At 38.1% G+C, this 26,884-nt stretch overlaps 2 protein-coding genes across 5 annotated transcripts; both read right to left on the minus strand.

Moving 5' to 3' along the window:
- Positions 1 to 659: 659 nt before the first annotated feature.
- On the minus strand, positions 660 to 5,763 carry LOC116618636. The gene is made up of 3 exons (XM_032382572.2): positions 5,378 to 5,763; positions 2,479 to 2,547; positions 660 to 1,753 (listed from the first exon to the last, which is right to left on the minus strand). The coding sequence occupies exons 1-3, from the start codon at positions 5,761 to 5,763 to the stop codon at positions 715 to 717; spliced, it is 1,494 nt and encodes a 497-aa protein (XP_032238463.2). The 3' UTR covers positions 660 to 714.
- LOC5513109 (pre-piRNA 3'-exonuclease trimmer) lies at positions 5,674 to 26,845 on the minus strand. 4 transcript variants are annotated; one of them, XM_032382571.2, is made up of 23 exons: positions 26,582 to 26,845; positions 26,440 to 26,491; positions 26,236 to 26,309; positions 25,917 to 25,956; positions 25,383 to 25,458; positions 25,247 to 25,294; positions 24,898 to 24,936; positions 24,406 to 24,473; positions 23,757 to 23,857; positions 22,935 to 23,020; positions 21,865 to 21,935; positions 21,561 to 21,621; positions 21,357 to 21,426; positions 21,160 to 21,251; positions 21,008 to 21,072; positions 20,787 to 20,854; positions 20,598 to 20,651; positions 20,134 to 20,176; positions 19,305 to 19,404; positions 18,756 to 18,842; positions 11,335 to 11,423; positions 10,804 to 10,902; positions 5,674 to 6,231 (listed from the first exon to the last, which is right to left on the minus strand). In XM_032382571.2, exons 1-23 carry the CDS (start codon positions 26,658 to 26,660, stop codon positions 6,162 to 6,164), a joined length of 1,632 nt encoding a protein of 543 aa, XP_032238462.2. In that variant the 5' UTR covers positions 26,661 to 26,845; the 3' UTR covers positions 5,674 to 6,161. The 4 variants fall into 4 exon arrangements, 3 of the variants coding, with proteins under 3 accessions (XP_032238462.2, XP_048582342.1, XP_048582343.1); XM_048726385.1 differs by lacking the exon at positions 5,674 to 6,231 and adding an exon at positions 7,940 to 8,858; XM_048726386.1 differs by lacking the exons at positions 5,674 to 6,231; positions 26,440 to 26,491 and adding an exon at positions 7,940 to 8,858 and having other exon boundaries at positions 26,582 to 26,701.
- Positions 26,846 to 26,884: the final 39 nt, after the last annotated feature.

A 26,884-nucleotide genomic window follows, 5' to 3' on the forward strand; every position in this document is an offset into this window, starting at 1 on the left:
ACATGTTTGCTATGAGTTTAGGGATATTATTTCGAAAGTGTTAGTAGTACCGGGGAAATTGAGCAAAGTGAGCAAACTCTTTTTAATCAGAGGCACGACACACCAAAAACTGTCAAATAATCGACCCCACAAATAGTAATTCTCCTGCTAGTTAGCAAAATATGAGCCAATTTGTATTAGCTTTTAGCTATGAGGGGGGACCCCAAAATTTGTCATTACTTTGAACCCTTTCGTAACGATGTCGGCGTATTCGCCATGATGATCCTCTGAAAAAGAAGCTTCAAAACTGAACCCGAAATTCGGACGTCAAATTGAAGGACCCAAGTACAAAATATTCCGGTTTGAATTTTCTTTTCTCGTCCGCTTTCGCTTGTGATTTGCGCGGACTGTGTTAATGACGAATGCCGTGGTATGGCCTCTGATTTACCATAGCTAACAAGATACAGTCAATACGGGACCGACTATTTGATATCTGACGAGGAAGTAGAATTTTCGTCCTTCTTTCTGCTCAATATTTTCTTCTCAGCCAGTTGGCTTTTTTATGTTAGGGAAACCCGTTAACTCCATGTGGGAAAGGGGAAACCGTTCGAGTTAGTGGGGAGTTTATCACGACTCAACTGTAGCACAACAAAAGCGAAAAAAAAAAACAAGCCGACAACTCAAATATATTGAGTTTATTTGAATATATGATATATATCTCTCTTGGTGTCATGTTTAATTAGGCATAATAGTAGCCCCCATGCCTCTGTGTTCGGGTTTATACGAGCGCGCCTCAAGGACGTGATGGAATTGTCCTCCAAACCGACGCATATAGTGCGTAGGCATTCGATAATCTCTCGGCGACGCATCGTGATTAGATCGCGAAATACTTGGGCAAGATTTCTTCTCCGTCGCAGTTTTCGGCTTGGACGGAGGTCCGGTGGCCTGTCCGAGAATTTTGATATACGCTGCACCGCTAGTGGACTTTCTTTTCTTTGTGACATTGTGTAAGAGTTCTAGTGGGCTCCTTGTGCTATATACTTCGCATCTATTCATACCCACCGATACTTGACTTGAGCTTTTAGGCGAGGCTTTCACGGTCGTCCCAAGTCGCAGGTTTCCCCGTGACGATGGCGGCACGACAAAGCTCGGTGTAGTCAAGTTATTTTTTTGATTCTCTCCACTATCTTCCTCGGAGGAATCCTTACCGTCAGATCTCTTACCGCCTATACGCAAAGTCTCTAGAACGTTTTCTCGTTTTTCGCGTTTGTTTTCAGTCCATAACCTCACTCTGGGTAAAGTGTCACACTCCGCTTTCGCCTTCGAACTATCGCAGAATTGATTGTCGTCTTCCTTGGACTCGGACCTCTCCCTTAATTTTTCCCTGCGGCTTTTAGTATTATCAACAGTTCTTCGCCCGGTGTCATATTTGTTCGCGGGTTTGCATCCGATGATTTCCGTGACTTTGTCGATGACCTTCGAAGTCCTCGTGCTAGCAATCGTAAGAGCTTCGGTTTTCGCGCGCTTTTCTCTTTCGTGTTTATCTTTGTGAGACTCCTCGACTTCGCGTACCGTTGCTAGGTTACTAATCTCACATGACAGTCCACCCTGAAGCGTAAGGTTTCTATGCTGGTCGATCTTCGGTAAACTTTTAGTGGACGAGTTGGATGGCGAGCTGTCGTCTGAGGAGCTGTGCGGAATGTTTGGAAAAGTCCTGCGATCAGAGTGAGGATCAGAGCGCTTGCCAGTCAAGCAAATATCCTTCATCCCGGAGCTGATAAAAATATATAATAACATTAGCAAGTTTTTTTTAACTTTGCGCAGTCGCAAGAAGAAAATAATTTCTCACAGCTCCTTATTTCAACCCCTCTTTTAAAAACATTGCTAGTTCTCTTTCGGGCATTTCCTTTTTTTCCGCTCCACCCTGTTCCTCACTGGTCTCCAAGTTGTCAACAACTCAATCTTCCATCCTTTCCGCCTTTCCATCATCATCTCCTTAAGAACAGTTTTGCCTTCTATTCGTTTCCTTCCCCTTCTCCATCTCCCCTCTCCTTTGAACAGTTTTCAACATGCTTTCTATTCGTTTCCTTTCCCTTCTCCATAGCCCCTCTCATTTGAACAAGTTCACCATGCCTTCTATCCGCTTTCCTTCTTTTCCTTCTTTTTTTTCACCTCCACCTATTTCCAAATCCCACACGTTATCCTTCCAATCGTCGATATTTCCAAATCCCACACGTTATCCTTCCAATCGTCGATATTTCCAAATCCCACACGTTATCCTTCCAATCGTCGACGTGCCCGTAGCCCCTTCCTTCTCCAGTACATAGACAGAAGTCAGGCGCGTGTCCAGGATTCGCCGAGGGGGGCGGGTAGTCATAGGTATCATATGGAAAAAAGCTTAGTATTTGAAGATTCCTTAATAAGAAATGCTCCACTTTTTGGCCACCAAGGGGGGGGGGGGGGGTGCGCACCCCCCTGTGTACGCGCTGCAAGTCGTACCTTTCCGTAGTGACAATCCTGTAGTACTCAGCCAATGTCTCGAAAAGCCTCATTCTTTCGGTATGCTTACTGCAAATAATTATCACAGTGTTAAGCCATAAACAAACGCTATAAAAATAGAATCCTCAAATAAAACGACCGAGGGTTTAGGGGGCGATTTTTAAATAATGACCACAGATCCATAAACAAACATAAAAGCGATTAAAACTGATGCATTGATAAGAATGGTTAAAATAGTGCACTCACAAATAATCGCTGGCTGTCTACAGAGGCTTAATTGAAAAACAACAAGACGCCAAACGATTAAAGACGCCCACTTCTGAATAGTGCACATTACCACACTATCGTCGAATATATGCCACACAAGATTGTCAAAATTAATAATAGATTCGTTCTCCAAATCCTAGGCTGGTCGCACATATGGAACAATACAGCAAAGTAAGAAAGATAACATCAGAATATAAACACAAATTTTCTGTATAACATGCAGCTGTTGACCGCCTGTTGATGTTTTGCCATATCTATTCTACAACCGTATTCATTATGTAAACAATATCATTAGCAGTAAACTCCATTTTCCCCGAATTCGCGGGGGGTTAAAATCTTATAGTTCAACGCAGCAATGGGGTAAAATAAACATTGAGTCAGCTATTCTAAACATAGCAGTATGAGTAGAATTGTTTAAGGAGCATGTTCGAAAAATAGGAGTGAAATAACAACAAGTGCTGTTATTTTAATAACAGCACAGTGGGCGGGGGTGTGAATTGAATTGTACGTTTTAACACGAAACCGAACTTCCGAGTCATAAAGGGAATAACGCTTTATACTTCGTGTAGATCGGCAATGTAATGCAGCTTTAAAGAAATATTTGAACCATAATACATTTGATATTAGATAACAAAAGAATGAAAAAAGAATAGTGAACTGGAAAATGACAATGATGAAATAAATGTTGACACATTTGTCTCCGTTGTAATACCGTATTTGAATGCGGAAGTTTTCAATATACTGTTCAATAAAATGGAAATCTTAGTAACATATTAGTAACATATCACAGTATCTCGGGTTTAATTCAATACACCAAAAACTGGAAATCGACTCTGCCAAATTTTCGTCTTTAATAAGACTTCTTTAGGGCAGACTGAAGAAGGTGAATCGTTACAAGCTTATTTACATCAGAATAGTGGCGCGAGACGCAAAAACATTACAACTGACAAAAACGCGCATTTTCTAGAATAGCGCGGGCTATGGATAAAAAGAATTTACACATCTCTACGTGTTTAATTACGTGTAGAATCAAAAAGCCCAAACTGTCGCGATCTCGTACCAGAACAATGAAGTTCTGGTACGAGAGTTTTTTCTCTGTTCAATAAAATGGAAATCTTAGTAACACATTAGTAACATATCACAGTATCTCGGGTTTAATTCAATACACCAAAAACTGGAAATCGACTCTGCCAAATTTTCGTCTTTAATAAGACTTCTCCAGGGCAGACTGAAGAAGGTGAATCGTTACAAGCTTATTTACACCAGAATAGTGGCGCGAGACGCAAAAACATTACAACTGACAAAAACGCGCATTTTCTAGAATAGCGCGCGCTATGGATAAAAAGAATTTACACATCTCTACGTGTTTAATTACGTGTAGAATCAAAAAGCCCAAACTGTCGCGATCTCGTACCAGAACAATGAAGTTCTGGTACGAGAGTTTTTTCTCTGTTCAATAAAATGGAAATCTTAGTAACATATTAGTAACATATCACAGTATCTCGGTTTTAATTCAATACACCAAAAACTGGAAATCGACTCTGCCAAATTTTCGTCTTTAATAAGACTTCTTCAGGGCAGACTGAAGAAGGTGAATCGTTACAAGCTTATTTACATCAGAATAGTGGCGCGAGACGCAAAAACATTACAACTGACAAAAACGCGCATTTTCTAGAATAGCGCGCGCTATGGATAAAAAGAATTTACACATCTCTACGTGTTTAATTACGTGTAGAATCAAAAAGCCCAAACTGTCGCGATCTCGTACCAGAACAATGAATACAATACACCAAAAACTGGAAATCGACTCTGCCAAATTTTCGTCTTTAATAAGACTTCTTCAGACTCAAATTAATTAATTTAATTATACGTGTTTACATCTCTCGGGTTTAATTCATATACACCAAAAACTGACACTTGATAAACTACCGAGATAAAACAGCTTCATAAGATCTAAGATGAAAAACAACTCTTAATGAATCTACATAACTAGGAAAGATTACCAGTGTACAAAATAATATTTGTTAGAGGGGAACAAAACAAAAGTAAAGAAATGTTCTACGTGGCGAATTAATCCCAAAACGTGTTCTATGTGGCGAATTAACCGCAAAACTTCGCACGATTTTGAACTGCATTCAACACATTTTGAATCGTAAAGCACGGGTTTTTTTCTGAAGAGGCGTGAAGCCCTCGGATGAATTAGCTTCACGTATAATCCTTTCTCTTTAACGGAGAATATCTTGCCGGAAAACGCGTAGACATTTAAAAGCCTTCAAAGTATAGACAGATTAGGATTTTGGCACATGGTTTTAAAAGTGGCGGGGATTTGAAGGATTCGAGACTGACACTAAGGAGGCTGCGCAGGAGATTATAGCTGTGGAAGCAGCGAACTTTAAAAGAAAAAAACTTTGAAAACAATGAAAGTTGTTTTCATAATATCCAACACGCTTTGTATTCCACACACGCTACTTCAATGTACTAAAAAATGATTACACCAATTGGAAATCTTAAAAAAGATATCGCAAATAATTCACAGCGAATTGACTCGATAAACATGATAAAGGTTGCAAATATTATTGTAAATAAAACAGTTTTCCTACGTGAAAATATTAAATCATGGATGTAAACAAACCTTTTGGTTGTAATCTTGGGAAGATACGGGTCGGGCGCATCCACTCCAAGCGTTGGTTTTTCCTCAAATTCTATCACCACCGCAGCACTACTATGATTTTCGCGATATTGTTCAATGTAACTTTCTGTTCGTTCATAATGGCGAAAGACAAACCCGTCTGTCGGTGGTAGAGTCGTTCGCTCTCGCCTTAGCGACGCATAGCTACGGCTATCTCCCCTGCTCGCCTCACAGCGCTTCTTCATTCCCTTCTTTTCCGCGCTGGGCCGCCAGCCTGTGATCAGATTTTTTCCCGAGACTTTTGAACATACGCATGAGATGATGTCGCTATCGATTAGGATGTCTTTTATTTTCGATTCTTCCGTGGATTTGTCCGTGGAATCCACCATGTTTTTCGCGACTCAGGGCAAGAAATCATCGGCTCTATTATGTTAATACCTACAAGCGCACAGCCCTGTTAAAAACACCTATTATAGACTTAATAATTCAAAGCTTTTCAAATCATAGCAGATACTGCGTTCTTATTGGCTTGTTAGATAATCAAAGACCTCGATGGGCGAAACTAATCCACTTTTTCCTGGTCTTTTGTTTTTGCTATTGAGGACATTCAAAAGAGCTCAATTTCTATTGCTTAACTAGTTTCATTAATCTTAACGAGTGTGTTAGCCAAAACAATTCTCTACAAAGGTTTAAAATGAGGCATTTATAAGAAATTAAGCTTTGTACAGTACTTTTAGCATTCGGGATCTAACTTAAATAAAGCGGACTCCTTGTTTTGACGATGTGCTCACAACTTTTTCCAAAGCAAAATCCCGCAGCCAACACAAGCAGAGAAGACGCCGGCGATACCACCAAACCTACAAAATACAAATAAAATATTTTGACACAACTTTTTGCGAGCATTAAATTAATCTTAATACGCTCAAGGCTAGGCGTTATTGAAAAAAAGTAAAATATATCCCATCAACACCCTTATCATTTAAACAGAAAAATATTTTTAAGCAAAAGTGCAAAATCAAAAACGCATAATTATATTTAACTAAAAAAACAAAAATTCACCCTTTTATCATGGAAGTATTTTAATGATAGCATAGGAAGATGACAAACATGTCAAAAAGGCACGTAGGAAACGAAACCTGACTAGCGCGCAAAGGAAAGACAATCGGGCAATACTCCTTGTAAAAATCTTGTCTCATTTGGGGTGGCTCTGGACAGACCTGACCAAACATTAAATAAATAATTAATGTTTGAAATTTATTTCTCCTTAAATGTCAACGAAAGTCGAGTAGTTTTTGAGTTTAAACATATCGCAGAAAACTATGAAACCGGTGACACCACGGGCACCGGTTTCCGTCAATTAAAGTTTCCAAAAGTCAACCGATTAAAGAAAGTTAAACCACCAAAGTCGGATTTTTTTTCTATACAGAAGCGACTGATGGTCACTCGAATGTTTAGTACAAGGAAAATACGACAAAAAGGCATCAAATACAATACAAAAAAGCAGATAAACGAGCAAAAATGTTGGCGATAACAAAAAGGTGTGGGAGTGGTAGTTTAGTAAGTAAACCGTCCCAGCATGTTTAACTGGAAAGGGGTTATATAAGAGTTCGAAAACAGATTTACAGGTTTACAGGTTGAGATGGGACGAAGAGGAAGGAAGGCGGGGATGGAAGGACTGAGTTGCCGGTAGTTAACGAAACTGCACTTTTCCATTATTTAATGAAACCACCTAGACAAATAGAGGACAAATAATAATATATAGATTAAGGCACTGCCTAAAGGCGGAGCGAGCATTTGATACCTTTTTGTGTTGACTGATAGGTGTAATTTAGGGGGATCTAGGTGTCTTTAAAATGTTTTTTTTTTAATGAAAAAAAACCTCTTCCCTTTATAGAACTTGTATCAAAGCTACATTCTGACCAACTTTGCCCTTGCAAAGCAACAAATAATGAATGAAACAGCATTCCAAAGATATAATGATACAGTTGTACATCTCAGGTGCCATATGGAAGTTTTGTCTATCACATACTGGTAATACTCCATCACCAAGGATATTACAGTCATGCATTACATATTGGTGCACCCACCCTTTAGCATGGTGGTCTGCTGTTTTATAGAAACCCTGGATCCACACATGCTAATGCTACTCCAAAATTAAATGCAATGGAGAAGAACAAATTTACTTGGGAAGCAAATTCTAAAAAAAACTCCTTGATATTACTGAGAGTAGTGCTAAATGAAAATGTCTTATTTCAAACCTAACATGTTTTAATTTATTTAGGGTGCAGAGGGGAAACAGCAAATAATATCAATTGCATACAAAAATAGTCAGCAGAAAGAAACAAGGAAGAAATGGGAGTATATCTTTGATAAAAAAAAATTAACAATAATGCAACAACACTCTCCTAACATTTCCCCTTTCCTCATTATCTTTAGGTTGATAGATAAATGTTTTCTTTACAGATTTATCATTGAGAGCAAGTATCTTGCTCTAAAAAACCTATTACACTTATATACTGTTGTATAAAAGTAAGAAATCCCCTACTATATTATCTTAATATTTGCCTATTATTAAGCCTTCCAGCCTTTAGAATCAATCATGGCCCTCAGGTAGTCCTTGGTTGGTTTTACCTAAATAAAAGTGAAAAGAATTAATTATTTTTTTTCTTTCAAAACAATATTTTCATCATGCCATTTATAACCTTACTAATTTTCCACAACTATTAAAATAAATAAACACATTAGAAAGTATGCAAGATGCAGACAATATAAAAGCAAAAACAATATAGGTAATAAGGGTTGCATTTTTTTTTTATTTTCGAAGAGAAAATTCTTCTGTAATTGTAAAATTAAAGTTGTTATGATAATGTTGAAAAAATGTTGCTGTATCGTTGAAAAGACTAAATACACAGAATATAAAGACAAAAAAGGTCATCTTTAGCAATATATGACAGGATGATATTTGTCAGCCTTTATTAAATATCTCAACGCAGTCAATAAAGTATAGAGAGAACGAAGAATATCAAAGGATGTGTTATGCTCAACATGTTTGATCACGACCACGAATTCTCAATTCTAAATCGAACAAGCTAAGTGGCATTGATACAGTAACTAGACTACTACGTATTTCTGTCGTTAAATTCTTACTTACCGTGAGGAATTTACGCCTGAATTTATAGAACTTGTAAGTATTTACGTATTTACATCAAAACAAGGATATATGACTTTGATATGGCATCTTGACGTCAAACTATAACTGGTGTGGTGTTTTAGTCTGAGCGATTGGTTATGGAAAAAAAACGTACAAACGAGCATTATAAAAGCACGACAATAACTTTCACATTCTCAATACAAATCGTCGTCTAAAACTCACCTTTTTTTCGCTTTCTATTGTGGTTGTGTTGTTCGCTTTTGTTGTAAACTGTGAAGTTGTCGAATTTCTGCTAGCAAGGAACTCGTCGACACAAGCGAATGATTTTTATAGCTGAAAATAGACATCAAGGCCCTTTCTTCTCAGGATCTCCTTACATAAATATAGACGTGAATGAATATACAATGGTAGTGTAGATCCTCCATAGTCCTCCTCTATTGTCCTCTATTTAGCTGTTGCGACGGGCGGGATTCACGAACACTCGGGTAGATTTTACTATCGACTCGTACTTCAGACAAAACTGTTCCTAAAAGACTTCGGTCCATTTGAATCCGCATACTTTCTCATTAAATACTTCCTTTTTTTCTGTGAACATACGAACTTTGAACTAAAAACACAAAAAAAAGCGTAAGACCGAGAGGGGCCTGAGAGTTGCGCGGCTGGATTACTGGCTGATTTGTGACACCACAGGGTAACCGCGCGATGAACACAAAACCAAGTCGCATAGCTTACCATATTTCTATACCTATGGAGCGCCGCGCTGGCTCCGCTAAAATCAAATGTAGGGATGTCCACTGACAGCTACTCAACATCTTTTTAGCAGCATTTTGAGTGATGTACAAATTTGTATAAACTGCTAATAAAATACTTCTAAAGTCCTAACAAAATACATTTGGGCAAGGAAAGGACCAATCTACATAAGAATGGTTACCAGGTGTTATGCCAGACATAGTAGAAGGGTTGGGTACTCACCAGGTGTTATGCAATACATGGTAGAAGGGTGGGGTACTCACCAGGTGATATGCCAGACATGGTAGAAGGGTGGGGTACTCACCAGGTGATATGCCAGACATGGTAGAAGGGTAGGGTACTCACCAGGTGTTATGCCAGACATGGCAGAAGAGTGGGGTATTCACCAGGTGATATGCCAGACATGGTAGAAGGGTGGGGTACACACCAGGTGTTAGGCAATACATGGTAGACGGGTGGGGTACTCACCAGGTGATATGCCAGACATGGTAGAAGGGTGGGGTACACACCAGGTGTTATGCCAGACATGGCAGAAGAGTGGGGTATTCACCAGGTGATATGCCAGACATAGTAGAAGGGTTGGGTACTCACCAGGTGTTATGCAATACATGGTAGAAGGGTGGGGTACTCACCAGGTGATATGCCAGACATGGTAGAAGGGTGGGGTACTCACCAGGTGATATGCCAGACATGGTAGAAGGGTTGAGTACTCACCAGGTGATATGCCAGACATGGTAGAAGGGTTGAGTACTCACCAGGTGATATGCCAGACATGGTAGAAGAGTGGGGTACTCACCAGGTGTTATGCCAGACACGGTAGAAGGGTGGGGTACTCACCAGGTGTTATGCCAGACATGGTAGAAGGGTGGGGTAGTCACTAGGTGATATGTCAGACATGGTAGAAGGGTGGGGTACTCACCAGGTGATATGCCAGACACGGTAGAAGGTAGGGGTACACACCAGGTGTTATGCCAGACATGGTAGAAGGGTGGGGTACTCACCAGGTGATATGCAATACATGGTAGAAGGGTGGGGTACTCACCAGGTGATATGCCAGACATGGTAGAAGGGTAGGGTACTCACCAGGTGATATGCCAGACATGGTAGAAGGGTTGAATACTCACCAGGTGATATGCCAGACATGGTAGAAGAGTGGGGTACTCACCAGGTGATATGCCATACATGGTAGAAGGGTGGGGTACTCACCAGGTGATATGCCAGACACGGTAGAAGGGTGGGGTACTCACCAGGTGTTATGCCAGACATGGTAGAAGGGTGGGGTACTCACCAGGTGATATGCCAGACACGGTAGAAGGGTGGGGTACTCACCAGGTGATATGCCAGACATGGTAGAAGGGTGGGGTACTTACCAGGTGTTATGCCAGACACGGTAGAAGGGTGGGGTACTCACCAGGTGTTATGCCAGACACGGTAAAAGGGTGGGGTACTCACCAGGTGTTATGCCAGACATGGTAGAAGAGTGGGGTACTCTGTTATACCAGACATAGGAGAAGGACTTGGTACTCACCAGATTACGTTTCGCATTAGTGTTGAGTCCAAAAAGGGGTTGTACAGTCGAACTGATATCCGCTTACTTTTCTTGACCAATTTTAATAAGTCCTTTACCCTAAAGAAAAAGTTTAGACATATAAATACCTCAGGACTCTCTTACACCTGAACGAGTAGGAAAAACATGGGAAGAAGCTTGGCTAATGGACCGCTTTACGATCATCGAAGCAAACAATGCATCATGGGAAGGAGCAAGTTTTTAAAGGACCATGAGAAGGTTCAACGTACACATCGATCTTTTAATTATGCCTTACGTGCTTGGATAAGTAGGGAAATGCCACAAAAGCATGCCCTAGCGCCATGGCAGACGGAAACGAAGAGAAAACATCTTTTTTTCTTTCACTTATCATTTTCATTAAAGGGATTTTCCTTTAACTTCATTAAAGGAAATAAAAAACAAATTGCTCATAATGCTGTCAACAGATAGAAACGGTAAAGGCAATACAATACAAATCAATACCCTTGTCCGGATAGACGCCTCTAAGCTTACCTTCTGTGGTACGCCACAGCCACAAGTGCATGGTGACGATCAAGTACTCTGACGTCAACAGATCCAAACCGGATAAACTGGTTTGCAATCTGCAAAAAAAGGGCCCAACAATAAAACGTATCCCACCAAATCGATAATGAGGGGCAAACTACTTATAGAGTAAGCGACGATTCGATTTAATTGGGTCGATAGGAAAATTATTTGAGCTGCTCAAAATCATGGACGAAGTTTCTTGGCCACGACACTTGTATAAAATAAGTTCAAATAAAATGAAATAGTTATTCCATTTTATAGTTAGAGAAATAAAGTGAGGCAAAAGGAAACAAAACATGTCTGAGCAAGCGGCAAATTAGATTGGTTTTAAGTTCGATTTATCCGAGTAAAAAGGAAAGCAAATTAAGTTCAAATCAAGGGAGAAGAAGGGTGGGGAACGGAAGATCGTGGAATTTTAGCCCCCAACTCCCCAATTTTCACATTATATTATTACGTAACTTGGCTCTGGAAAGTAATATATTTTAATGGAAACATGACGAAAATACTTAATTATAAAATAAGGTTCCAGGCAAAATTTTAGCTTCTGTAATAAGTAAATTCCCATAAAAGTTGTATAATAAGAGTTTTATTATGCAATCACTGCAGTAAGACCGGAAAATCAACGAAATAAGTTATTATTAGACGAAGCGAGACTTGTGACGTAAGGACTTCTGTCAAAAACTAATTTTGAGTTTATTGCCTTAGTATTTTTTTTATAATTTTTTTAAGTAACGTAGGCGGAAAAAAGACAAAAACACTTAAATCTCATTTAGGATTTTCCGGTCTCGCAAATTCTCCTCAAAACGAGCCTCTGATGCATGATGCAAGAAAGCTATATGCTTTGCTGGTCACTAAAATAAACAACAACAAAAAAGATGTGATAGATCCCTAAAAATAAGTCTTAAATTGCATTGAATTTCGTTTGTAGAAACGAAAGAAGTGAATTTCGAAACAAAACTTATTTGTAATAAAAAATAAAAACGGTACCTGCCACGTAGATAAGCCGATCTAAGAGTGGGACGTACGCGGAAAGAAAATTTCCTTTGCCTCAAAAGGGGGCAAAGAAAACGGGACAAAAAAGGGGGCAGGTGCATTAAATATTTACGTAACCGCTAAGAAATGTTATGTTATACTCCCAGTCAGAGTTAATCTTTTGTTATATTTTGCCAATAATGCCGAAATTATGGTCACAGAAAAACAATATATGTCCTTCTCACATAAAATAAAATACACTAACGGTTAAAACATGTGTGAAATAGTCTTTTACTCTCTGACCAATCATAAGCTAGAATGCAGCAACTAATCCAGTTTAAAGCCTGTTTAAACCTGCTTATACTGTTTTGAACCTGTTTAGGACGGAACCTTTCTTGATTTTCTATTTCAATATACCCATTCTTTTACGCAAAGTCTTGCTTATCCCAGCACAATAACGAAAGACTAGATGTCTAGCAATGACGATTAGTCTTCAAGGGCCTTCCGTTGGGCGAAGATGGCTCAGAAAAGCCTCCGGGAGCGAAGATATCTCGCTTTGTGATTGGTCGGAATTAAATGTTGTTAAATGTGTACTTTTTTTCAAGAACCCTTTGTTACCCTGAGTTATCAAATTTTCGATTTAAGCAAAATGTTTCTCAACTTTATTTTAATAGTATAAGGAAGTTAACGGGTAAAACAGGCGAGTTACTGCAATGCGCATTCTTTTGCGCATAGCGGATTAAAAATGGCGGCGGTTGCTATAGGCAACAAACAACAGGTACAAGCTTTGAAAAATAATTCAAATATCATCAATCCAAAATGTATAAGGAGTCCAGTTACAAAAGAATACGATTTCCCGTCTCCTTATTTCTATAACCGCACGACATGATGGATAAGATTATCAACACTAGAGAGTCGTGTATTCCCCGACGTGGAAAACATACCATTTCTTTAAATGAATTGTATTGATTGTATCTTCTAAAAAGTTCAATAGATCCCCATGACTATTCCTACAGTAGTTCTGAATGATCAATTTGACCGGGGTTTGTGTTGAATACCCCATTTTGCGCGCGAAAGTCGCATTCAAAATAGGTTCTAATTATAAAGACTGCTACTTTTGCTGTTGCTAAAAGAAAATCCATGTCTTAAAACTTGGAAAATCCACGCATTTTCTTAAAAACAAAATACACGAGAATCTTTTCCTAAAAGCGTGAAGATAATACGCACACATTGTATCCTCAAATAATTTTAATAAAAAGTGATTTGCTGTACTGTGGGATTACAACTAGCTTGACCGAATAGAAGACTGTTTTTCTGTCCACGTCTAGATAGGCCTAGTTACATAACACGTAGTTCAGCAAGGGAATCGAGACCGTTTTGCTTCCGTTTTGAGTGAGCGTGCTCACCAACACCACGACCATTCATAGGTTACGTAAGAGAAACAGTCTTCGTGAGACAAATATATTTTTACAGGCGCCACCTACCGACAAATTGCTATTCCAAGACATTACCATTCCAAGTATGTAATTCCAAGAGTTATATATACACTGCAATCGATTCAAGTCAAAAGTAAGCACGTAAAAGTTTACGATGTTAAAAAACATCTTTCGGTAAAAGTCACAGCTTCGTGGGGAGTGGTGCGTTTAAGTCCAAAATTATGTCATCTCTCAGAGAACTCGAGCCAATGACGAAGGCATACATGAAAACAAACAAATGGTTAATCAGTCTGAGCAATTAGAATATGCCTCTAAAATTAACACAACTGAGAGATAATTCTTTAGAACATGACACGACACTTGAAGTGTCAAACTGCTTTAGGCAAAATTTCTGGACTTGAGAACAACCTATCACATGTTGATTTCTGCCTTGGTATATACTGAAACCCATCATCGATATCGACAGTAAAATAAGTGAATAGGCTTGCATGACCAATTCTTAAATAGGGAAAGTGCAAACAGTAAAATTGCAATACGTAACATGTTGATGGCCGTTGACACACGCCAGTACGCATGCATCAAAGGAAGTGCCGAGGGAATCAGGAACTATTTCGGAAGTCATCATATGTTCATTAAGGCTGTTTCTCGATTTACAACGATTTTTATTGGTGCTTGTTTATCTCTCTATTCGCCAATAAAAGCGAGCGGAAAGTGGCAGGTATCAAACAATGCCACGAAGCTTGAACAAGCAAGCAAGTATAAGAACATCAAACAGACTCCACGAAAACTCCCCGAAATTTACGACATGCACGCTACCGAAGTTCCCGAACAGACGAATGGCTTTATCGTAGTTCACACAGCGCTCGGCCTTGTCGGCCTGTTGATTGTGTACTGGGTTGTCAAGCGAGTTTACTATAGTTCCTACATGAAGTGTTGTCGCAGCAGATTTGAGCATACCACAGACAACGATAGAAACCAGAATCTCGAGGACAGCGAACAACCAGAAATCCCCGATGAATATGTAACAGGTGCCTATTGCATCGAAATCCCCAAAGACGAGGTTTTCCCGAGAGAGAACAAAGAGGAAAAGCCATCCTACGAGGAGCTAAAGCTTGAAAAATATATCGAGTCTAAGAAAAGAATCGACTTGCTTTGGAGTGGAAGTGAGCCAATTCACATGGCGTCTGCGGCACCTAAGCCATCTATCATGCTATTCAGAATGGACTGCGGCAATGGATCTTTACAAGACGGTCTCAAGTGCAGTTCTACAGTCAGTTCTGCCATAGTGACAATCTCGCTGGAAAACGCTTACGAGCTCGTAGGTAAAACAAGAAAGAATTCTTTAAATGTGACAAGACAATTCTCTAAGTCACTAGAGAAGCAGTTTTCATGGTCATGCCCCGGGCTCGTGTTGAAGGCGTAGTTGGGGTAGCGAACGTTCTACAAATTATCGCAGAATTTACTGCTTGAGCACTGGGCTTAAAGTACTGGAAAAACTAAAAGAACTCGTGCCATGTAGAATGCGTGATTATACAATGTAAAGATGGTACAGATACATTAATAGGCTACGATTTTCGGAGTGGCGAGAAAATCAATGTCTATAACAAATTATGACTGTAGCAGCGGTTGATAATATCACTTCTCTATCGTTTACCAGCCTTGTATAGCGAGGTCATATTTTTATAAACAACGTATTTAGGGAAGATCCGATAGAGAGTCACAACCAATGGTAAATTGCCTTGACTGTGACAGTCCAGGGCATTTGCCTGTGCTGTAAAAACTTTGTATTCAATAAACATTCATAAAGCATATAAAACGCAATGTAGTGATTAATTTCCTTCTTATCAAAGAGTAAAAAATGGAAACTGGTCCTAACGTGAACCTAAGAGAGTAGTATAGAGGGTTAATTTTCAAGTATTATTTTACATGGCGCGTGTTGTGATGGGTTACGTAACGAACCAAAGATGCGCTGCAACAGCCCACACAAAAAGAAAAAAAGCCTTTTTTACAATGATTTATGTAATTGCAAGCTGATACTATACAAAAACAATTAGCAATAAAACTTTTTTCAAAAAGGGGTTACGTAACTATTCTGTCACGTGTTAATACCCGTTCGCACATTACATAACATAGTATGTGGCAGGCGCGTACAAAGGGGGGGGGGGGGGACGTAGGGTGCGCGCGCACCCCTCTTGGCGGCCAAAAAGTGGGTCATTTCTTATTAAGGAATCTTCAAATACTATGCTTTTTCCATGATAGCTATGACTGCGAACCCCCCTCAGCCAATCCTGGGTACGCCCCTGTGTGGCCCTGCAAATTGTATCCAAAGCAAGGTATTTCTAAAAGGGGTATAAACACGGTTATATTTAGAAAAATACAAGAAGAGCAACGTATGGTTTTGGTCGTAGGTAATTCTTTGTATTTTTATTTTTTTTTCCATATTCCCTTTAAATTCGACTTAACTGAAAAGTTAGCTACGATTTCGCTAAAATATTTCTTTAAATATTTCGCTTAACTGAGATGCAAAAGAAAAGTGTCTGCCCCATTACACAAAGCACATCGTAAACAGCTCTATTAGGCCATTTTAAGGTTGTTATGCATCTCATTATATCCTTGACACGGTTTATTCGCGGATATCTAAAAGCTCTTTTATCTGTTATTTAGTATCAAATAAAAACTCGGGGAGGGAATTTGTTTCAAGGCCCTTGTTTGAAAATTATAAGGGAAAGATCTGTGAGACGGCACCGAAATATAACGAAAAGCATGATGGGATACACAGTTTTCAGTAGAGCCAATTTTTCCATCTTTGACAAAATGATTTCCAATCCTTCAAGACGTTGGCCCTTTTCTTTTAGAAACACCTCCTAAGGGACTAATGCATTGATCACGTAGCGGAACATCACGAATGGGAGGGAAATTCCAAGCCAAGATCAAAAATCCTAAACGTGTTAATTTCCATAACGGCCAAAAAAAAAAAAACGAGTACCAATTAGGGTTTATACTGCGTAGTGCTAATATTATTTAAAAAAAAAAACAATGCGTTATTCTTCGATATACATTAAATTTGCTGTTGCACTGAGTTAAGAAGTCAACTTTTAACCAGTTCGCACATATGTTCCTTTCGTGTGAAGTGACATAACAAAAAATATGGAACGAGGTGGAAATACAAAAATTTCGATATTTTTTTCTTTGTTTTATCGAATTATTTAAGAGAGGAACATTTTGCCACTCGCTCGCTTTTATCATTTTATCATGTAGAGTAACTGTTTATACAGACAGATAAAACTTGGTTCATTTGCATGCAATATTTTTGTAGTAATTGACAACATAACCCTTAGGAAATAAATCCTTAATAGACAATGTTACTTTGTTTCCTTGTTCACACTGCCCCAAAATATAAATAAATACATCAAATGAGTAATTTTATTTCGCACTCTTTTTCGACCTGCTCACCCCGAATAATAAAAAGAAAACTTCTCAAGAAGGGTATTGAACGATAATTGCAAACCCCAAATGGCATCTACTATAATTTCCGATTTTCGAAATATTTTCCCTCGTGTTAATGTTCAAGTAAAAGATAAGTAATAAATAGGTCAATTGTCCTTACAGGTGCGTACACAGGGGAAGCACAGAGTGCGCGCGCACAACTCTCTGCGGCCAAAAATTTGGTCATTTCTTATAAAGGAATCTTTAAACACTATGCTACTATATAAAGGAATCCTATAATTCTATGCTACTATATAAAGGAATTCCTATAAAGGAATATTCAAATACTATACTACTTTTCCATATGATACCTATGACTGCGCACCCCCCCCCCCCCCCCCCCCCTCAGTCAATCTTGGGTACGCGCCTGCTTTATGTAGTTCGCTTTTTTCGCGTGGGATCTAAAAAAGGCAACTTCGCAGGTTCTTTCTTCTGTCAGCCGCCTTTATGTCATCCTAGCAAAATAACAAGTGTGAGAAAGCACACACTTTTTATTTGACATTTTCGTTTTGATTTCTGTAAGGTATAAAATTGTTAGATAGTTATTTCGATATTTCCCCTAATAAACGTTTTAATATTTAATAAAAAACAATAACAAATGTGAGACTGACTTGGGCGCTTATACGCTTTTTGTGGACTATTAGGGGTCATATAATCAAAAATAACTTGTTAATAAATTCGTCCTCAAAATAAATGTTTTATTTAATGATAACATTGGCGTCTTAATCTTTGTTTTCTTCAAACAGCTCATTGTCACATTTTCAGACAGCTGAGTAGTACATAGCACAAAATTTATCAACGGGCAAGACAGAAACCACGGTCGATACTAATTAATCGGTATTGTGCTAACTAATCAGAACACGTGCCTAAAAACAAGAAAATAATCGCTACTCATAAGATTCTTATACTACTGTGAAGTGCTCACTCATGGCTCGGGGCGTGAACAAACATGCACGAGACCCGCGTGCACGAATAACGTGCTCGTTTGCCTGAGGGCCGATTCATACTATCACCTAAGTAGAGACAGAAGCAGAATAATTTTGTGTGGGTACAGACACGACATAAGCAGAAGCCGAGGTAAATCGACATGGCGCCGCTCCTTTGGCTACGTTTTGCCATTAATACATTTTCAGCATAAGTAGAAAAGAACAAATAGTATTTTTTTTTTATTTTCTTCTACTTTTGCTGATTCCACCACTCTTACGCAGACCACATATTTTTTACAGCGTGTTTGTAGTCTTCTTAGTCATAGCATTTAAGTAGTTAAAAAACAATATGTTCACCGCCTACCTTAAGCTCGCCATCTTTCAAAATGCTTATGAAAATGCAATAATATGATAAAAAGTATCAAATAAAATACTATTGGAAACGGATAAGCAATAAAATTACCTTTAAAAGATACGAAGGATTTCTTATTATTTGTTGAAATACTATTGATTAATCACGTGTTCGAGCCTTTATAACTATCTATTTCAGCATCATCACGTGACCTACCTCATGGCCTTCAATTGGCTTGCCACCCAATGACGTCACAAAGAACCACTGAGGCCTGCCAGATGGCGGGTCCTGATTGGCTAAATCCTTGTGGGAAAGAAAATTTAAACGTGAGGATGATTAGGGCACATAGAACATCACACAAGCGCTTGAACTCCACAGGTGCAGGCAAAATAAGATACAAGCAGACGCACAAATACGCAAAATTCGCACGGTGGATAAACAACACGCAAACCAAACACGCACGAACGCACAACACGCATGACGCGCGAACCTTGCACACACAAACATTAAGTACGACACGCAAGCCATGCACACGCCGCAACACGCAAAACAACTCACACGCAAAAAACACGCAAACAATGCACACGCACATAACACGCTTACCAAGCACACAAAGTGCATGACACGCAAACCGCGCAAGCACGGACAACACTCGTATTGAAGTGTATCTTGTTACGTGAAGCGTCCATATACAGTGAATAGCATCAGGTGGGTGACCCTTGAGGAGGCGAGGAAGTATGGAATACGACTAACCGTGATACCTACAACGTAAGGTATGCTCGCTCGTCCAATATTCACTTGGTTCGCGTAAGGCTTCAAAACTTGCAGGTACCTCGCGAACGGCAAAGGATGCATAAGCTGAGAGCTATGGAACCAAGCAAGTCAGAATAACTTCAACACCAACGTTAGAACAAGCACCAACGTCATCACAGTAGTGACTGACCAACAAACGAAATTCCGCAAAGACAGTAAATATAAGCCTATTTCAAATAAGTTTGGTCTCGAGAATCCATGTACATTAGCCAGCATTGCTTCATTGTTACTGACTCCTGGTATCTGAAAACCGTGTGAATGTTTTCAGGAACATACACTTAAATACTACAGCACAATGAAACTGTTAACCATGTGGGTTTAGACACAGAGACTCTCCGAGTGCAACCTTATTTGAAATAGGTGTATAACATTGCGTCACAGGCATCTTTAACTATTTGTAAGATATGCTGTGTTTTAACAAATAATAACTACATCAATCAATCATCTTCATCTTGTCATCGTCATATTTATCATTTATTATTACCGACACATATCAAAAACAATGTTTCATTGTCTATTATCACTATCAGTGACAACCACCTTATTATTTAAAGAACATTGACCAGCCGCTCCCCTGGGATTGTTTACTTTGGAAATATGGTCAGTTTGGGAATTGAATTCTGATACTGGAATAAAAAAATTGGCTTGAAAGAATCTCATTTATTTTTGTCGTCACGTGTATGGAAATACCGAAGAAGATTTGCGTCAGATAATGTACGCCAGCTTGAGATGAATTCCCTTTATCCGGTAATTCCTTATTTATCAGACCATACTTGCTCACCTTTCTAGTTTTGCAGCATACAGGTGTGCGATCCGGAGAAATGCTAAAGGAAACATGGAATGCATCTGGATCATTAAGCAAAATGTAACCTTATAACATCGCTAATGAACCGTGGAATGGAGCAAGCTTCGCAGGAAAAGCATTAAACTTTGTTGGTACACTGTGTGTTGCTTTTTTTGTCTAAAAGGTTCATACTCTATGGATTAATTTTATAGTAGACGAACTCTCCTGTATTATTTCAAACTTCTCAATCAAATAACTGGAGGCCCTGTTGGATTGAGTGTGGAGAAATAGGCAGGTCTTTTGTACTTTTGTATTTTTGTGGCACAAAAATCACTTTATATTCTGTGCTTCTTCTAAAAAAAACTGCCTTTAACAGACGGACCTGTGTATATTTACAGTAGCCTCTAAATACTACCAGCTTTATTTATTTAAAAAAAACTGAGATTTATGCAAACTCTTACCGAACCCAGCAAGATAGGAGTCATAACCAGCTTCGTGAGGGTGATTTTCATATTCTGAAATTAGACACAACATGCTTGTTAAAAGTACACTGATCAGTAATCACTGATCATAAGATTAACAAGGCTAGAGGATAACTGTAGGAATAGGTCATTTGAATAAAATTTCAAATTTCTAAAGAAAAGACTTACCATATCTTTGTGCACTCTTTGACAGAGTTATTAACGGGTTGTATAGGACATAATACTTTGCTTCACGACTACAAAAAAACATACAGTTTTAAGATTGCTGATATTTGAGCTTTAACTCATTTTTATCGTAATGCAACAGTATAAGATGTTTCTTCCCTAAGTATAATAAACTGGGCATCAGGATTATGAGTATATAATGTTTTAACTCCTGATTTACTCACCTCTCAAGAGCAGTTTGTAAATCCTCCAGGTTCGTGCTGTCTAGGAATTCGCATTCTTTCAATTGCTGTAAGTTCAGGAATATTGAATATTAGTATTAGCAACATTATAAAATAGGCAGACTAACGTAGGATACAAGGGGATGACTTCGCACCGGTTGTTTGCGAATCTTGAAAGCTATGTGCTTAGTGTCATATACATATGGAAAGAGTCTGTGTATATCTGCTTTGAAGTCATCATAACAATCTGTTGAAAAATGAAATATGACAAAAATATCAGTTTTGTAGGGAAGAAGAGGATAATAACTCTCACACACAAAATACAACAAGGGTGGATGAAGGGCTCACTCACCAGGTAATGGCTTGTACAGCTTGTCATAGATTAGCATCAAGTCTGTGAACATGTTGTGGCCTATCAAAGGCTTTGGATAAACAGAATGCATAATCAGTATATTTTTGTGCAATTAATGATGCAACAATGCCAATAATGTTATCTTAATACAGGTGCATAACAGGTCCTTTTACGGAAAGAAATTGTAAAAAATGGTCACATTACCTTTTTGTGTTTGACTAAGAGTTTGAAAATTCGGGAAAATCCAATGACTGAAAGCAAGATTCTGAAGAAAAAAGAATCACGATTAGCTGCCAACCAGTACATTGAAAGGTGCCATGCTGATAAAAAAAAGATTGCAGCTTGGGAGGGAGGATTTCATCATCCAAATCAAGAGTTTGGATTATTATTTGGCGCAACTGAAAAAGTGCAGACATGACAAGACGAGGCCCTTTTTCCTCAGCACAAGAATACTATTCTAGGGGAAATAAGTAATAGAGTAAGAAACCACCACCTACATCTGGAGTACCTTTCTTCCTGTTCAGCTAGATGCTTCTTCATAGCTTCTTCACTGCAATTTGTTTGCCTTGTGATTACGATCTGAGAAATTTTTTTTCAGAGATGACCAATGTTGGCCCAAGGGTGTAAGAACAGGAGAACAAGAAGGAGGAATTAGGAGGTGAAGACACACAACAAATAAAACAAAGGGTGAATAAAAGGCTCACTCACACACACGAAATACAATTAGGGTGACAAACAATGAGGAATTAGGAGGTGAAGACACACAACAAATAAAACAAAGGGTGAATAAAAGGCTCACTCACACACACGAAATACAATTAGGGTGACAAACAATGAGGAATTAGGAGGCGAAGACACACAACAAATAAAACAAAGGGTAAATAAAAGGCTCACTCGCACACACGAAATACAATTAGGGTGACAAACAATCTCCAATGGAGGTGTAGTACATTATCATATTCGGTGAAGGTTGTGGGTCTCAGTTGTTATATCCTGCTACCACACAACTTACCCCTAAAGCAGGCCTACCAAGTCTAGTACATTCACACAATTCTTAAATGTCTTGTACCTTACCCAGCGAAAGCATCATACCTGATATAAGTCTTGTACCTTACCCAGAGAAAGCATCATACCTGATATAAGTCTTGTACCTTACCCAGAGAAAGCATCATACCTGATATAAGTCTTGAACCTTACCCAGAGAAAGCATCATACCTGATATAAGTCTTGTACCTTACCCAGAGAAAGCATCATACCTGATATAAGTCTTGTACTTTACCCAGAGAAAGCATCATACCTGATATAAGCCTTGTACCTTACCCAGAGAAAGCATCATACCTGATATAAGTCTTGTACCTTACCCAGAGAAAGCATCATACCTGATATAAGTCTTGTACTTTACCCAGAGAAAGCATCATACCTGATATAAGTCTTGTACCTTACCCAGAGAAAGCATCATACCTGATATAAGTCTTGTACCTTACCCAGAGAAAGCATCATACCTGATATAAGTCTTGTACCTTACCCAGAGAAAGCATCATACCCGGTCTTGTACCTTACCCAGAGAAAGCATCATACCTGATATAAGTCTTGTACTTCATATCTGAGTTGGTTCATGGTGGATTGCTTTTGTAGTTCAAGTAGAAGAAGGTACTGCCCTACAGCTGGAGTAAAGAAAGTTCGCTCTATTGTGCTATGCTACATTCTAGTAATTTCATCAGTTCATGTTATTCTGTTTAATACTTTTTTTTATTTAAATGTATTCATTAAGGGTAGTGCCCATGAATGTTAGGATTTATAACCGAGGTCATGACTGATATATGTAACCCTGTAACAATATTTTTTACTGTAAACATCAGGGCATAACTTGTTCAATTTTAATTTGATTTGTATGAGTATTCTTGCGCAACCTCCTGTTGATATAGCCATTATTAGAGTGAGTGAGTTTAAGTAAGTAAGTAAATAAATAAAAAACTTAAGTTCAAGGTAGATACTTTTCTTCATTATTCCTTGTAGCTTTGATTCATTTTAAAAGATGCTTATTTTATATACAGATACAGCTAAAAAATCATCTTATTTAATTTATTTGATTTGATAAAATCACTTGTCTAACCAACCTATAAGAATCAGCATCTTGATCTATAAGATTGATGATGACTGTACCAATAATTTGTGAAGCCAATGTTTTTTTGAAGGAAGTGAAGAACAGGAATTTCAATGATCTCTATTGATGTTCTTGGTGACTTTGATGATGATCATATGCTGATGATGTGATTTATGATTATGATGTTGATAATGATGTTAATAAAGATGATGGTGGTTTTGTACAGTAAAATGATGATGATGAAAATGATGATGATTGTGGTGATGATGATAATGAAAACTGATAGTGAAACTAACCTGTATGTGCATTTAGTGTCATGTTGTCACCAATATTGGCTGTTTTTAGCCACTCATCAACTTTGTTACAGCTACAACTGATTATCTGGTCATCTATGTCCCTTAAAATAAAACAATAAAAAAATCATTTTTATGAGACACGCTAAATTACAACAATATTTTTTAAATAGTCATATTACAAAAAGCATTACAGGGGCTATTAGAGGCAGCACCTTTCTGATACAGTAGTAAGATGATTGAATAGTTGTTGAAGATGCAATGTACAGGTAGTATTTATCGTTCTATCTCATTTTTAAATGAGATAGAACGATAAAATCGTACTTCATCTTACATCTCTTTTTGACAGGCTTATCAGGGGAAAACTTTACATAAACTTTAAACAATATTCAAATAATATTTTAAAATTCAAATATTCAGTAACCATGTTGCATAGCTGTCAACCCAACTTGGACAAAAATCTTGTGAAATCGGGTGAAATACAGTAAATACTATGAGAACAACCCAATAGAGCTAATGTGGGTAAATACAAAGAATATATGAATATTCTCCCAATGAAGGCTTGTGATGAGGCCCAAAATCCTATGACACCCACCTAATAAGGGTGAGTTGACAGACTTGGCCCTCTTTGTATTATACACACTTTGCATACCTAAGCTGTAATGACTGCATCCCGGCATGTAATGTCTTCTGATTGTGCTGACTTCTTACCATGGATTCCTTCAATGCAAAGTCAGAACAATTGCTGGAAAATTTGTCAACTGCTGGAAATTTTGAAACATTTGGAAAGATGCACACGCTCTGGCTTTTAGTGGCAAAATAACAACAAAAAGCAACTTATTCAGTGTCTTTGTCAGAAAGGGCTTATGATAATTGAAAGATGACATAATATGAACAGCAATCTTTGTGTTTATTTTGTCTTGCATTTGCCACTCAAAACATCATTTGACTTCTACTGTAAGTGCAAAGTTGCATATTGATGGTGCAATTATGGCTGGTAAAAAAAAAAAATAAAAGAAGAATCATGATTTAGCTGGTCAACTTGCTACAAAGCGGCATAAGATCAACCGACAAGAGCACTAAAAAAAGCACAAATACAAAGTACAAATACTAGTACAAAGTAATAATAATAACTGAAAGATACCTGTTCTTCATTTAAGAAAGGCACACCTTGGTAGACAAACTAAAGAATAAAAAATAAATTACAAACCCTATAAAAATGATGACAGATAAACAAAAAACTGATAACTCTTTATGACAAGGCAGGAAGGAAGACAATTACAACCACTATAAAACAAAAGCAACATTGACAAGAGCAATGGCATCATGCAAGGCTATAGGGCTGATGACTTGAAAACAGTTGAATGATTCCAAAATGATCAAAAGAGGAGAGCTGGGCACTCAAATTTAGTTTAAGTTTATCTTGGCACCTATAATCCAACAATCAAACTATACAAGCAAAAATAACGAAGAATAGAATAATAAATAGATACCTTGTTAAAATCAAAGTCATGTTGACAAAGAAACTCTAGACTCGATGCCTGTAATCCAACCAAATGTGTGAGAAAAAAGCCAAACAGTCATAGCAAACAGAACCAAGGTAAACGAAAAAAGAAAAAAAGCTTAAACCTGACATAGAAACCTGCAGTCAGCAGCACCAAACGAGCATGGGAACAGGTAGCAGTTGAAGACATGGGCTTTATATCTGAAGATAAAAGCATCCAATCAACAAGGGAATTGGTAGTTATTGTAGATATGACTATTTCTCTCTGAAGAGAAAAGTATTTGTCTAGATGAGGATTACCAAGAGTGCTTTGTTGCTTGCCATCATTCTGCAATCAATAACAGACCAGTATCTAGGATTTCTCTTGGAGGGGTGCGAAATCCAAAAAGTGGACCTATTTTTTCAGGGTGGAGGGGTTTTGGAGTTGAGGGAGTTTTCTTAATAAAAAATCTGACCACCCCGAAAGAACAAAATGGGAGTTTTTATGCCATTGCAGTATCTCCATGGGACGTTTTTTATCGGATCTGGCTACAAAAAAGTTTTTTAATATTTAGATTATATAATAAAGATTTATGACATATCAGAGTTATTTAGAATGCCTTTCTTATCCTATTGCTTATGATTTACATGCATGACAAGTGTAATCTGTGTGAACAAACCTTCCAGGATGATCAGGAACAGGCTCAAACATACTAAGACCTGAAAATAAATAATTATTTTTCTTAAAGTAAATTAGGGACTACCCATCTTTGATGATAGTGTAAATGGAGTGGGGGGTACTCAAATCTGTGAAGCCATATTTTTTTCTTAAAAACCTACAATACTAGTACAAACATAACATGAAGTCTATTTTTGAAGATTTGCGAGCCGGAATGCTTTCAGAATCCTTAAATCTGCTCGATTTTTTTTTTTTAATCGATAGACCCTCGCCTCACCCCCCAAATAATGAAGCTTATTGTGGGTACTATACCTACTCACCAAATTGGCTGATCAGAACTTGTGATACAGTTTTCTTTTGCTTCTTGTATATAGCTTCAGCATTATCAAAAAGACTGTGATGACATTGAAATAATTTTCACAACCATGCAACTTATCAAACAGCGCGGGAAAGAGTAATACTCAGAATAACAGGGTCGAGGGAGGGATTTTTTTTAGGTTTGAGCTTGCAATATTTGTAATTACCAAGGCTTGCATGTATCATTGGCGTATAATCCCGTGAACTCCGTGTCGATGGCTGCATAAAAAGAATACAACCAGATACGAATGGATGTAAAACCTCATTACGATACATGGTTGACCACTGAATTAATTTTATATACCCTACCGACAAAGACGCTTTTCTCGATTGCTCCACTGATTTCCTCAAAATGCGCTTCAAAGTTACTCCTTGTTACCTCGCACATCTCTTGTCTTTAACAAAGATCTCTTTCAGTAAATACAGTAACTTATCTTAGAGTGTAAGATTGCTGAAAAGTTCACACCATTTTCGAATTTTACGCCTTCAGAATACACCAGGCGTTCCAGGAATGGACGCGGGAGCCTGAAACTACGTTATCCGTAAATCGAATTAAACAAAATATATAAAAACATCATTTAAGGTATCCAATTCTTATATTTGCTAGTAAAA

Source organism: Nematostella vectensis, chromosome 4 (genome assembly GCF_932526225.1).
Source record: "Nematostella vectensis chromosome 4, jaNemVect1.1, whole genome shotgun sequence".
Classification (NCBI taxonomy): domain Eukaryota; kingdom Metazoa; phylum Cnidaria; class Anthozoa; order Actiniaria; family Edwardsiidae; genus Nematostella; species Nematostella vectensis.

Bases quoted from the DNA above. Each gene is read 5' to 3' on its own strand.
- LOC5513109 (XM_048726385.1), bottom strand. From the start codon at position 26,660: ATGTGCGAGGTAACAAGGAGTAACTTTGAAGCGCATTTTGAGGAAATC. The intron at 26,310-26,439 runs GTAATTACAAAT...ATGTCATCACAG, and splicing joins AATGATACATGCAAGCCTTG to TCTTTTTGATAATGCTGAAG. The intron at 18,843-19,304 runs GTAGGTATCACG...CTTTCCCACAAG, and splicing joins GAGCGAGCATACCTTACGTT to GATTTAGCCAATCAGGACCC.
- LOC116618636 (XM_032382572.2), bottom strand. From the start codon at position 5,763: ATGGTGGATTCCACGGACAAATCCACGGAAGAATCGAAAATAAAAGAC. The intron at 2,548-5,377 runs GTTTGTTTACAT...AATTATTTGCAG, and splicing joins CCCAAGATTACAACCAAAAG to TAAGCATACCGAAAGAATGA. The intron at 1,754-2,478 runs GTACGACTTGCA...TATTTTTATCAG, and splicing joins AGGATTGTCACTACGGAAAG to CTCCGGGATGAAGGATATTT.